Raw genomic sequence first — 13,124 nt, forward strand, 5'->3', positions numbered from 1 at the left:
GGTCCCCCACCGCAGCATCTGGGGTGGGGGGGAACTTAGGCAGGACCCCCCCCCCCCTCCACCCTGGGCCTCTGGCATGGCTCCTTCACCCCCCCTGCTGTGTTCACGTCCCTTCCCACTCCAGCCCGGACTGCGTGCAGGCCCCTTGGTCCCCCACCGCAGCATCTGGGGTGGGGGGGAAGGGTCTGGGTTTGCTTTTCTTTGGAAGTTTGATTCGAGGCCCCAAAGCCTCTCGCTCTCCTACAGATCTCACTGCTTCAGACACGGCTCTGCCGAGCCTGCGCGGGCTGCTCAGGAGTTAGTGGACTTCTTCTCCGGAAGGAGGTCTCTAAATAATAAATGGGAACTGTACAGGAGCCACCGTGGGGCCGTCTGCTCTGCTCTGTGTCCCGGGGCTGGGGGGCTCCAGGGCAGGCGGGAGAAAGGGATGAGAGCGGCTTGCACGGCGTGGGTGGAGGGGTGCTGGGCCTGCCAGCATGGCTGGTCCCTCTCTGGAGGGCAGCAGGGGTTCAGGCATTTGGTGGTTGCTGCTTTGGGCTCTAAACCAGAGAGGGGGAAGGCTTGCGGTGCTAGAGGGAGACACCCCCTCCCCATGGCTGGTGTTATCCTGCAGCCCACAGTGGTGCTGTCTCCCGGTCGGGATCTCACAAGTCCCCAGGCTCTTTTCTCTGTCGGCTTCACCAGGCAGCTGGTCAACCAGGCCCCTTGGTCCTAGGGCAGGGGGAAGGAGGCTTGTGGTCCAGGCCCTGCACTGGCCCAGACTTGCTCTTCCCATGGAGATGCATTGGCTCATAGCAGCACTAGTGTGGGCCCAGCTGGAGGCAGGCAGTGGGAGTTCAACCACAGCAGTTGTGCTCTCTCTGGCTGCACTGGCCAAACCCACCTTGCCTTTCCCCAGCTGGAAGAGTGTCCCCCCAAGCCCAGGCAGAGCTAGGGGAGAGAGGGGGGTGGATCCAGTCTGCCATGGCGTATTAACCATTTGTATCGCAGGAGGATTAGAGCCCCTGCATTGTACTTACCAGAGCAAGGCAATCCTGACTGCTCCCAAAGACCAAAGCAGGGAGACAAAACCTGGTGTCTTATCTGAGGTCACAAGGGCCAGTACTGCAAGTTCCCAGCTCAGGGCCAACTCCCACAGCCCATACTTCACATCTGCTTTGCCTTGGCTTGCACATCTGGATGCCCCTGTTAAGCCCTTCAACCCAAGGGGCCACTTTATACACACCAGTGAGATGCAACCCAGAGCCATACCTCTTCCCCCCCCCCCCACAAATTGATGCAGCCTTAGGGATCAAGTACTGAAATGAGTCAGTGCAGCACCAGCCCCTCCCCACCCCCTAGCCTGCCCAAGCGGCTGGGATGGTGCACGATCCCCAGCGCTGCTGCTTGCTTTGCTCACGATGGCGCGGCAGCCTCCACCCGCGGTCCCCACGCCTGTGCGGCCCTGGTACACCCAGGGCCCCACCGTGCTGGGCATGGCAGATAAGAGCCCCTGCCCTGTTGCATGCTAGAGACAAGTCGGGTTGGGGCGCTAGAGCGAAAGAGGAGGAGGGGTGAGCAGGGAGACTTATCCAGGGCCCAGCTGTGGGCACGCCCTGGGGTTCAGTGAGGACAGGGGCTGATACAGTGGAGCAGCCTAGCACTGCCAGGACCCCCCACCCTTGATGCCGTGGTTCCTTGAGATAAACCACTGCTTCGGTACCTTGGACCCCTTCAGCAGAGCAACAAGCAGAGTTGCAAGGAAGGGGGGGCAGCGGTGTGCCAGCTCAGCCCAACCTGCACGGCCGATAGCTGCGCTGTACCCACCGACCCAGCCCGCTTCAGACAAGCCGGCTAGAGCTGAGCCTGAAAGGAGTGGGCAGAACAGCAGCACACGCTGAAGGGTTCGCAGCCGTGGGGCAGTGTGTGGCCATGGACAGGGACCTGGCAGCCACTGGTGGTGCCCAGCAGGTGTGAGTGCATCCCCAAGTACCAGAAGGGTAGATCTGCACCCTACAAACTAAACCAGAGGGGTATGGCATGAGGTTTTGGGAGCCCAACAGCCAGGCAGCCGCTCACAGAAGCACATGTTCTGATTTAGTTAGTCCAGCAGCACCCGCAGTCAGCCCAGCTGGTGGCAGGGCCATGTGGGCCACCCCACAAAAATTCGGCAGCAGGCAAGTGGCAATTCATGGTGGTGCCACTCCCTTCCACCACCATATTTTTGGCCCCGTAGGGACCCCAGGCAGCTGCCTCCCTCCGCACTAGCAGGAAGGGCTGCACTGCCACAGCCTGAAGCCCTTCATTCATCTGTGGCAAGAGCAGCCCCTTGCCAGTGGGTCAGACGAAAGGAGGGGAGGGACCGCGGCTGTGCTCCATCACGTAGGCAGTGCATTAGCCATTTCTCCCCGAGCACAGAGGGTTAATCCTAACCCCACCCAGCACCAGCCATTTGTGCCAGCAGCTTTCTTTGGACTTGCCTGCCTGCCTACGCCCTCCGTGAGTCAGCGGGCAGAAGATCCAGCTTTCTTTGCTGCAACACAGAGCGCGGCCTCAACCCCCGCCCCAAGGGAGGGAGCGGACGCCATGGCTGGAAGAAAAGGCAATGCAGCCACAGGCGGGCCAGGCGATAACAGGCCTCCGTGCTAAGCTCCAGCGCAGATCCCAAAGCACAGGGTGTCCCAAGGTGGCCAGAGGCTGGGCTGTGGGAAAAAACCCAGTAATTAGGTTGGGGAAACCTCCCTGCTTCTTGAACCGTGCTCACACGGCAGCAGGAGGGGGAGGGATGGGTGTTGAGGGCGAATCCAGAGCTAAACAGGCCACAGACAAGGACGATGTTCCTGCCAGCCAGGCAGTGGGCAGCAGAAACCCCTCGAGGCAGCTGCGTTTGGCCACGGCGCGGGCAGCCAGGAGCGATGCATCTGCTGGGCAAGGCAGCTCCCCTCGGCAGCCCTGCTCCCTTTAGTCCCGTGGCATCCATTGCTGCTGGAGCACAACAGAGTCCTGCTCCCCCCAAGCACTCCTGTCCTGTCCATGGGGTGCCGCATCACAGTCTCCCCCTCCTCTCCAGGAAGCAGCCTGGGCCTCCGCTGATAACAAAGGGCAGAGGCTGACCTCACAGCCAAGGCATGTTTGCTCTGTGCAAGCTGAGCAGTGAAGCCTACTGAAGCAAGCACCCACCCCCAGGCATGTTTGCTCTGTGCAAGCTGAGCAGTGAAGCCTACTGAAGCAAGCACCCACCCCCAGGCCTGGCAGGGACCGTACAGTCTTCTCACATTCACCCCCGTCCCAGACAGGGCATCCTCTCTCCATGGGGGGCCAAACCGACCCAGAGAGGACAGGGACCCACAAGCGGAGCCTGGGAGACATGCAGCCCCCTTGATCTCTGAAGGGCGATTCTCCAGCATCTTCCCAAGAAGTAGGGAGTTTCCCCCATTTCCCAGCCCTAGTTGAGGAACCCCTGGGGAAGGGAGCCCAGCTCCAAGACCAGCACAAGCAGGCAGCGCAGAACATGCTGCCGTCACGTCCTGGGGTGCCTGCTGCACTCCCAAGAGATGCTCCAGTCTCCCGTGCTGGGCTTTAGCAAGCTGAGTGCTAACAGCTAGGGCACCGTCCCTTCCTTTTCAGCTCCCCGTGGACCAGGTCCCATCCATCTGCAGCAGCTGCAAGGCTCTGCATCCCCCCCGACTCCTCCCTACCTGAGATTTCCAAGAACTCAGCCTGCAGCTTCCTCCATCCACCTCCACTCAGTGCAATGGAGAAGGGGGAAGAAATCAAATGCTTCTGCTTTCAAAGAGGCAAGCATGGCTTCCTCTGCAGCAGCTCCAGCTCTGCAAGCAGGCTGAGGCAATGGGGGTGCAAGATCCCCCTCCACCCCCCATTCTGTGCAGGTGCTTGGTTAGCATTTCAGTGACCCACACAGGTGCTAGGACTCCAGCTTCCCTCTGGCATGTCTCCCTCTGCCTCTCCTTCCCACATACCAGAAAAGCCAGCCCTGCCCTACAGAGATCAGGCTTGTTCTAAAAACCCAGCGCCCCTTAAGTCAGTGCTTCCCAATTCTGCACTCCCCTCCCCAGTGAAGAACTTGCACCGAACCTGGCAACCCTGCCTGGCCCACTACCCAGGTTCCCCAGAAGGCTATATAGGGCTCTACACTTTGCCATTTCTCCTTTTTCAGCCTAGCCTGAGGCCTTTTTAACATATTAGAGCAGCGAAGCACATGTGTTCCCAGTCTAGGGGTTAAACAACAAACTAATCCTGGCAGTTTCAAGACGCTGGCCAAAAGCAGCTTTGCATCTTGCTTTGGACCAAGCGCCCTGCTCCAAGCCTTGGGGGAAATGACCAAGATACCCCCTTATCTCGCGCTTCCCAGGATCGAAAGGGGGCAGTGAGAGAAAGCCAATACAAGGGGTTTGTAAAAACTGACATCTTTATTAAAACTTTTTCTCCAAATTTTGTAACAAAAAAAAAAAAAAATTTACAAAAAGGCTGGAGAGTCTCATTTCTGGGGCTATTCTGACCAATCGAAACCTGACGGCGATTAGGCTAATATAAAATCCTTACAATCCGCTTCATAAAAAAAAAAAAAAAAAAGGGAAATTAAAAAATACCAACTGCTGCTCTGATTTCATTTAACAAAAAAAATCCATTAACATTTATAAGTTATTCAGTTTGCATTTTACAGGAGGAGTTTCTCTTTGAATGGTTATAGCTACTGTACAATGCAAGAGACAAGGGCAAAGCCACACCAGGCGACAGAGCAGAGATCTACGGGGGCTGCGGTATTCAATACTCCTCCGCAAGAACTGCCTCAGGAAGGGGCAACTTGCTGCAGTCAGCTGCAGGGCACTGATAGGCATTTGCCCAGTGGCCAAGCGCCCTGCTAAGTGCCAATGCATCTGCCTTTGGGATGACCCAACTCCCCTATCACTAGCCTGTCTGAACAGAGATCACTGGGCACCAAATAAGCCAGCAACTGCAGTGCCATGATGCCACAAGGCTAGGACAGAGTCCAGGAGCAAACAAACACCCCAAAGAGGGAGGGACAGAAACCAAGGAGTCAGAAATGCCATGCTGGGTAGCTCCATCTGGTTAGATCCCACCCACTCCTTGCTCTAAAATAATAATTAAAAACAAAACAAAGCAATCCATAAAAAGGACCCCAAAATACTGACTGGAGAGGCGCATCGGTTCTACTGCTCTGGGCAGGGGAGAGGGAGGAGGCACCTGGTGAAAATGTTGCAGCACAGCCCGAGGTCTAGTAGTGCATGAAACAGTGGAGATGGGGAACAGCTGGAGTTCCCAATGCACTTCTCTGCACTTTGGAAAGAGGAGGGGATGCATACGCCAGGCTAGCAACTGAGCCTATCAGCAAGAGCTGGTACTGGCTAGCAGAAGGACCCTGAGAATATTTAGGCTAACACGGTCTCCGGGGAACGCCGAGTTAGGTGTCACAGTGATAATGGCGGAGTGAAAAATGGAGTGTGGTGGTGGTGGTGGTGGTAATGCAGCATCCCCTGGCCAGCTGCTTTCTGCCCCTTCCTAGAGGTGTAGGTTGGGATGGGGATAGGGAAGCCTCACCACAGCAAGACATTCACAGCAGCCAGGCAGAACTACTTTGCTGACAGCCACAAGTTATGACGTGGCTAACAGGTCACAAAATTCCAGTTTATAAAACAAACTAGGAAGCAGAGAAAGCAAGTGGCAGGGCTGCTGCAAGGTGCAGCCTCAGAGGTATAAGACCCAGCAAGGAGCCTGTTCCTCCTAGAGACCCAAATGCCTTTGCACCCCGCAGGGCTGACAATCTTCCAGCATCTCCAGAGGTCCCACCACCATTGCTGTTCCTGATGGGACAATACCTCAGGTGGCTTTGCTTTCAGAGTCCATCTGGACGAGCAGCTTGCACGCACTGCTTTGGGAGGCTGGCAGCTCCTCTGGAGTGTGTGCATGGTGGGGATGGCCAACTTGCATCTCCTTGTGGGGACATGGGGTGGAGAGGGGCTGCTGGAGCTCTGGGTCCCAGGTGGTGAGGCCAATTTCAGACAAAAAGATGCTCTAGGAGGATTTTCTTTTCTTTTTTTTTTTTTTTTTTGCAAAAATGCAGCACAAACCACAGAACGGAGGAAGCCTTTGGTCATGAGATGTTTGTGAGAAAGTGAGCTTGTATGGAAGGATTCTCCTGAATGCCTAGGGTAGTCTAAGTCTTAAAAAAATATATTGTGGACGCTGCAGCCAGACGGAGGGGAGGGGCTGGGAGACAGGGATTTACAGTCTCACATGGACACAACAGGGAGGTTAGGACAAGCACAGTCATAGTCCGTAAAACTGATTGGCTCGCTAGGATTATCAGTCGTCGTCCTCATCGTCTTCATCTTCCAGATCTTCCTCTCCCTCATCCTCTAGCTCTCGTTTTCTCTTCTCTCCCTGCGGAAGCTCTGCTGGGAAGGAAAGAGATAAACTAAGCAGGTGGCCTGGCCAAGACCCTGCTAAGCGCATTATCTCAGCACACCTTGAAGGGGCCTGGTTTCAGGAAAGACAAGGCACCTCAAACTCAGTCCCCTCCTGTGGGTTTCTGAGCATGCAGAAGCTACTGGCTACTTTGAGCCTCCTGACCAAGCTGATTAATCAAGTGATTTAACATTCCAAGTCCATGCCAGACTTCATGCTGCTGCATATATCCTCTCTCAAGCTTTAGTCTCCTTTATATAATAAACCCACTGAGATCGAGATCCACTAGCCAGAGAATTTCAACACAAGTTGAAAGGCTCAGTCCCCTTTTGCTCAGAGGGAAGAGGCCAAGTAAACTGCACTTCCAGGAGCAAATGCTTCCTTGATATTACATACAGATCAAGTTTCCACTGGAGACTCCTGTACAACTGCAGGAGAAGGCTCCTACAATGAGAAATGGGCTATTTTGTCAGTCCACTTTAATGTTTCACTGGATTGACAGCCAGCTGCTACCTTTTTTTTTTTTTTTTTTTTAAAGGTCCTGGAAGAGCATAGATTTGGTTAGTGTTAATGGGAAGTGAATGCCTGGTAAACCGGTATCGCTCCTCCGGGCTTAGTCCAAGTCCAAAGTTGCATTTTGTGAGCACGTAAAGCTGATCAGGCCACTTCCCCAGTGGTTCCAAGAAATCATCTTGCTCACATAACACACATCTGAAGTTTCAAATGTGGCCTGTTCCAAAAGCCTCAGTCAGGAAGGATGATGAATTTCATTGTGAAGGCAATGGATGCTTTGTCAGCAAGTTTGCATGAGCCCATTTGGAGATTTCACTGCCTCCATTAAGGGTTTGGACAATTTGCACCTGCAGCTAAACACTCTGCGTGGCTTTATTGTGTGCACACACATACACACGCCACAATGCAAGTCAACACAGCATCGAGCACAGGAATGCTGCACCGTAAAGGAACTCAAGCATTAACCCACAGCAATACAGCAAGAACGTTGCATGGCAATGACATTAACTGCAAGTAGGTGCACCCAGGCTATGCAGAGTAACAGTTTGTACTGGGCCAAACTTCTTGGTTTCAAGTACCTCGCTTGTGTGCTGGGTTTCACTGCTTGCACTTTTTCAAAGTGCCCAAGTTCAGAAAAAATGGGGCAAGACTCATCCAACATGGAACTGCCCAGTTTCTGCTCATATCTCAGAGCAACTGTGTGCACCCAAGCTGTGCAGTAATGGCCAAGGTGGCATCAGCCATGCAGTCTAGTTAGGAGAATTAGAGTTTTATACTCACCCTCATCACCTTCATCCTCCTCTTCATCCTCCCCATCCTCATCATCCTCTTCCTCCTTGAATGAAATGAGAGGCTATTTGTAGCAAGGAATAAGATCCGTGGGACAAATCTAATGACCTTTGTAGGGAAGCATCCCCCCCACAGCCCCTGCTCCTCTGACCCTGCCCACTGGAGGAGCTGTCCCAAAAATGATCCCCAAAAGCATAAAACCATGAAAAAGTAAGGCTGGAAGGGACCTCTGCAGGTCATCTAACCCAGGCCCCTGCTCAAGATGGGATCATCCACAATTGAACCATCCATGTTCTAGCCTGAATTATCCCTGAAACTACACCATCAGCCCTGTCGCAAGCCAGTATGTAATGTGCTGTTTCTTTCAGTCACCGAGCCAATCTATTTACTCCGGGAAAGGCTTCAAGAAGGCGGCTTCAAGAAGACATGACTGCTGGCAGCATTGTGCCAACAACAGTTCCTGCGATACCGAGCTCTCTTTGCACCTAGACGGCTGCTCCCTCCTCATCCTACTCCATTCTATTTCACTTTGTAACAAGCAGGAGAAAAAATGCAACTCAGGGATGCACAGAAAGATGCTCTCCTTAAATGCTACAAGGCACTATTCGGAGACCAGCCAGCTACCACAAAGGCTCTTTTCCTGATTAATACTACCCTCGGGCCAGAATACAAACAGCTGGCTACATTACCAAACAGGATTAGAGGGGATCACTGATGCAAAGGACACACGCTGGGAACCAACCAAAATGTACAAAAGCGAGTCTCACCTCATCGTCTACACCATCCTCTTCCTCTTCAGCATCCAAGTCATCGTCATCCTCCTCTTCATCATCAATCACTTCTTCATCCAATTCATCTTCCTCATCATCATCATCTTCCTCCCCTTCTAGCACAAGAAAAGTTGAAAGAACTGGGTTCTGCTTGGCACCAACGGGAAAGCCGGGAACCCCTGACACTTCCAACTCCCAGCTGCCAGTATGGCCACACTATTTATGTTAGTGCAACGTACCTGTGACAGGGGACTAAAAAATCCTGCAGAGCAGACCTAGGCACATAGGATGTGTCAGGTGACAAGCCCAGATTTCTAAGTTAGGCCTGGGAAGGACAAGATTATAAAGACTCATCCTACTCAAGAGTTCAAAGCCTGAAGATGGGTCTTTGGGAAGCCTGGCTCCTGAGAGAGTGAAATGTGTAGGCAGTTCTAGAAAACCAAAAATCTCTTACCATCGCCATTCTCCTCATACTCATCATCCAGCCCATCACCATCTGCTTCAGGGTCCGAGTCAGGGGCCTCCTGGTCATCCACATCAAACCCATCCAAGTAGGTGAGTTGGGGCAGAAGGGCAAACACGCTCTCCCGATAGTTGATCAGCATTGTCACTTCGCAGTTGAAGAGGTCCAGGCTATGCAGGTTCGGCAATTTTTTCTGCAAGGATTAATTTGTTGCGCTGTCAGAAGGTTGCTTATGGCAGGTGAACATCAAGTTATTTCCCAAAGGGCTGGTTTCCTCTCTACCAGAAGCAACCGTCTTGCATGCAATAACTGCACTGAGCTCTTTGTCAAAACTTGATAAGCTGTGAAATAAGGACGGAGCTATCCCAGACTCAGTGACGATAATCCTAGCATAGCTGCTTCCATTCTAGCTCCATTGCTGTGCATTTTTCTCCTCTCAAAGCTTAGGTCCCTCCTTGATTTGTCTCTAAGCCCCATGGAAGAGGAAGCTAGACCAATGCTTAGTTCTGGCCTGAAGCGTGTTGCATGAATTGGCCTTCATATATCCTTTCCTGCCCCAAAGTCAAGACACCACAAAGCACAAGTCTGACGCTAAACGGCTGCACAGCTAGATCATGCAGCAAGGCTACAGGCCATGTACTTTCGGTGCCTGGGAAGTGCTGTTATCACTGCCCCACCTTTTCCTCAGTCGTGCTGCTTCAATTTGGACTGCAGAACTGGGCTGAGGGAGGAAGGGAGAAGAACAGCAAAGAGCTTTGAACTACTGGGGAAAAGATGCTGAGAACAAACTGCACCTACCAGCCACACAATAGGTGCCACAGAGGCAAGAGCCTTCTTCTGGGAGCAATGTTAACAGAGTGGGGGAAAGGGGCTTTGAATGTGCACCAAGAAGGCCACATGATCCGCAGCCATAGCACCAAGGGTGACATGGGGTCATGACATGGGAGGCAAGTGTCCCAGGACTGATGTGACTGACACCCCCTCTGGTGTCCAAGCAAATCACGGCTCCATGACACACCCAGGTGCCACCTACCTCAAACCGCATCCGACCCCTTAATGGTCCTGTCTCACAGATAGACACTGCGCACTGCGTCCACAGTTTACTCATCCAGCCCAGTGTCAGGCTTCCTTTAGCAACTGGCTGCTGGTTTTCCAGACAGAGGAGCCATTAACTATTAGCCCAGCCACAAATTGGGCGACTCATCTGTTCACATCAGAACCACGAAGTGCTGTTGGAACAGTTACCAAAAGGTTGGACGTTTACCGCACAGACAGCTCCCAAAGGAAAGAGTGCCAATGGCTCGGATCCCCGTGCTGGACCTTCCACTCACCAGTGGCTCCAGGGTGTTGATGTCCTTGATCTTGTTGCCGCTCAAGTTCAAGTGCGTCAGGTTAGGGGTCCTCTCTGCTAGCACTTCCAGGCCTCCAGAGATCCGGTTATCACTCAGCTCCAGCTGCCAGGAAAAATATTATGAGGCCAGGGTCTAAGAGGTGGCAGCACTTGGGGTGGAATATCACCTCCATCTGAGAGGTCATACAGGCTAACAGAGGAGCCCAGACTCCTCATACAGCTGGGATACCCCAAATACCACCCCCCCAACCTCATATAAGAAATGGTCATAACTAGAGAGCCTACCACACTCCAACCAGTGCCCCACAGGAAACGTCAGCAAGTTAAAAGTGCCCCAAAAATCCAAATTACAAGCAACAGCATGAAACATCCTCCCACTGCCAACCCATGCAGGGGCTCCACTGCTCCAGCAACCGTCAGCACATTTTAGTTTGTCAGAGCGCACAGGCAGCGATACAAATGGAGCAAAGTGGTGCTAATCCTGCCCGTAAGAAGTTTTGTATCCCCACTAACAGCAGGGCTATGCAGAAAGCTTTGTCAATGGTTTCCAGTGTTTTAACCAGCTATAAACGCCTGAACCAACATGGCAGGACCTCCAGTGCCAGCAACAACTCTGCTTACACCTACAAATGCTGCACGCGCGCTTGCAGCACCAGACTTTTTTGAAGGCTCGTGCGGAAAGAACCAGCAGTTCTCATCCCCAGTAAGGCTGGCCACAGACAACGGTGTCGAGGCATTCAACAGCACAGCACTTTAGCAGCAAACAGGCCTGCTTCCACCATCGAATATGGCACTTGCAAGCCGGCCCTGAAGCAGTTAACCTCATTGTTTCACCAAAATGTGGTCGTTCTGCGGGGTCACTGCTCTACATGCCCGTTTCATTAAGCCCCACGTAAAGATTAGGTGTGTACAATGCAGCGGCTCCCAAGGGAGGCCCAAAGGTGCTGGCCCCTGCCCCTCCATGCATCACTGAGTGACATGAGGCAGCAGAGATGTGGGGGGAGGGGATGGCAGCACCACTCCACCCCAAACTCCATGCGACGCATTACCCGTTGCCAACACCACGAGTGGTAATAGCACAAATGGCAGTCTCTGCTCCCAAAGACATTCAGCTCTTCTATTGCCAGCCATGGTTTCCCAGTGGACAGCTGCTACAAGGTCTGCCAGGCACCAGCCTCTCGCTTACCTTGCGAAGTTTGCTGAGCTTGGGGAGGTTGGATACCGACAGCAGGTTGATGTTGATCATGCTAAGGAACTCCAGGTTCTCAAAGTCAGAGGAAAGGCCGACAATCTTCCCATCATCAGAACGGCAGTTATCCAGCACCAGCTCCTTCACCTAGCGAGAGGGGAAAGGCACGAGAAAACCATCATCATTTAAGTTTCCTGCAGTGTCATCTCTAGAGTCGATTTGCATGAACCCCACACAGGCTCACCTCACTCATCCGAGCTCAATGACTACCTGCAAACATCCCCCTCCCACTCGCACCATAAAAGGGGAAGCAAGTTCCCCACTGCCTTGAAACCAAATGTGCTCTGGAGGGACGAGGCAAGCAGATCAGCAGCACCTGCTACGGAGTCTATCTAGTTAGGGTACGGACAGTGCGCTTCGGTGACAAGGTAGACACTGCAAAGGGACAGGGGCTAAAATACACACACCTCCTCAGGACAGCTACTCCTTAGCTGGGTGGCTAAAAGTTGTCAACCAAAGAATGACAAATTTGCATCGTTTCACCCTGGGCACTGAAGCAAGCTCAGAGGACAAGCGCTTTTAGACTGCATCCGATCCCAACCGACCCGCTTTTGTCCAGTTACCGCTCCCTTTCACCACAACCACCTGGGTCTGCCTCTTACAGATGGGAATATTTCCCCACTAGAGTTTTTCACTCCAAACTAGCGTGTCCAACAACACCCATAAGCTGTGCCTCTGCCTACTTTGCGCCCCCGGCTCCGCACAATAAGACAAACTCATTTTTCAGGTCCTAAACATTTCCTGGCCTGTAAAAGCTTGGCTCCAGACACCGCCCAAATGGACACGGACCTCACCTATTTGCTCCGGTAAAAAAGCTGCTGCCTGTAATCAATTCGAGGGCGCTCCAAAGACGATTTTATCAGGAAGGGCAGCCCCAGGTGTTATGAGCTGGGACGCTGGGGACAACCCAAAACGGAGCAAGGCGGTTCTCTGCAGTTAAAAACCAGCCTTTCCCATCAGGCAAACCAGAGGCTTTGATCCCACGTGCTCTTGCAAAGCAGGACGTTACCCTTGCTAGAAAGCTCCCTTGGAGGAGCATCCCTAGAAAGCTAGGGATGCTCCTCCAAGCCACCCTGCGCCCCTGCCCTCCTGCAGCCACCACGGCCTCCTGACTCCGCCACGCGCCAGCAAGTGGCTTTGCCTGGCCCACGCGGGCCCAACTCCCCTCAGACTCCGTCCATCCCTCCCAAAGCGGCTGAGGAAGGTCCCCCGGCTGCGCCCGAGCGGGGCCGTTCGGGCCAAGCGGAGACTTTAACTTTGAATTAAGGAGGCGGTTGGGTTCCCCTTAAATTTTGCAGCTCGCCTGAGGGAAGGGGCAAATCGCCCTTGGATTAGGAAGCGGGGTTTCTTTTTGATTTCGCAGGCAGCGCGAGGGAAGGGGCGGCTCAGGAGGGGTTTCTTTCTTCATGTCGGTGTGCAGGGGCCCGGGGGAAGGGGCGGCTCTCCCCCACGGAGAGGAGGGGCGGTTTTATTCCGCGTGTCCCGGGCCCGGAGGAGGCGGCCGCGTGGCAGCGCAGCGCCGGGCCGGGGCCCTTCCTTCCTCTCTCCCTCCCTATGGGGGCC

General features: G+C 53.6%; 1 protein-coding gene across 3 annotated transcripts in view; it reads right to left on the bottom strand.

The window, feature by feature from the left end:
• Window positions 1–4,414: 4,414 nt before the first annotated feature.
• The window catches only part of LOC109324940 (acidic leucine-rich nuclear phosphoprotein 32 family member B), an 8,931-nt gene continuing 221 nt past the window's right edge, over window positions 4,415–13,124 (bottom strand). The window contains exons 2-7 of one of the 3 annotated variants that reach the window (XM_019557076.1): window positions 11,499–11,650; window positions 10,293–10,415; window positions 8,953–9,154; window positions 8,496–8,614; window positions 7,720–7,774; window positions 4,415–6,416 (exon numbers count right to left, since the gene is read on the bottom strand). In XM_019557076.1, coding sequence (XP_019412621.1) covers window positions 6,325–6,416; window positions 7,720–7,774; window positions 8,496–8,614; window positions 8,953–9,154; window positions 10,293–10,415; window positions 11,499–11,650 — 743 coding nt within the window. In that variant the 3' untranslated portion in view covers window positions 4,415–6,324. The remainder of the gene's footprint in view (window positions 6,417–7,719; window positions 7,775–8,495; window positions 8,615–8,952; window positions 9,155–10,292; window positions 10,416–11,498; window positions 11,651–13,124) is intronic. The other 2 variants (XM_019557077.1, XM_019557078.1) reach the window with 2 other exon arrangements.

Source organism: Crocodylus porosus, unplaced genomic scaffold, assembly GCF_001723895.1.
Source record: "Crocodylus porosus isolate Cpor-Errol unplaced genomic scaffold, CroPor_comp1, whole genome shotgun sequence".
Lineage (NCBI taxonomy): Eukaryota > Metazoa > Chordata > Crocodylia > Crocodylidae > Crocodylus > Crocodylus porosus.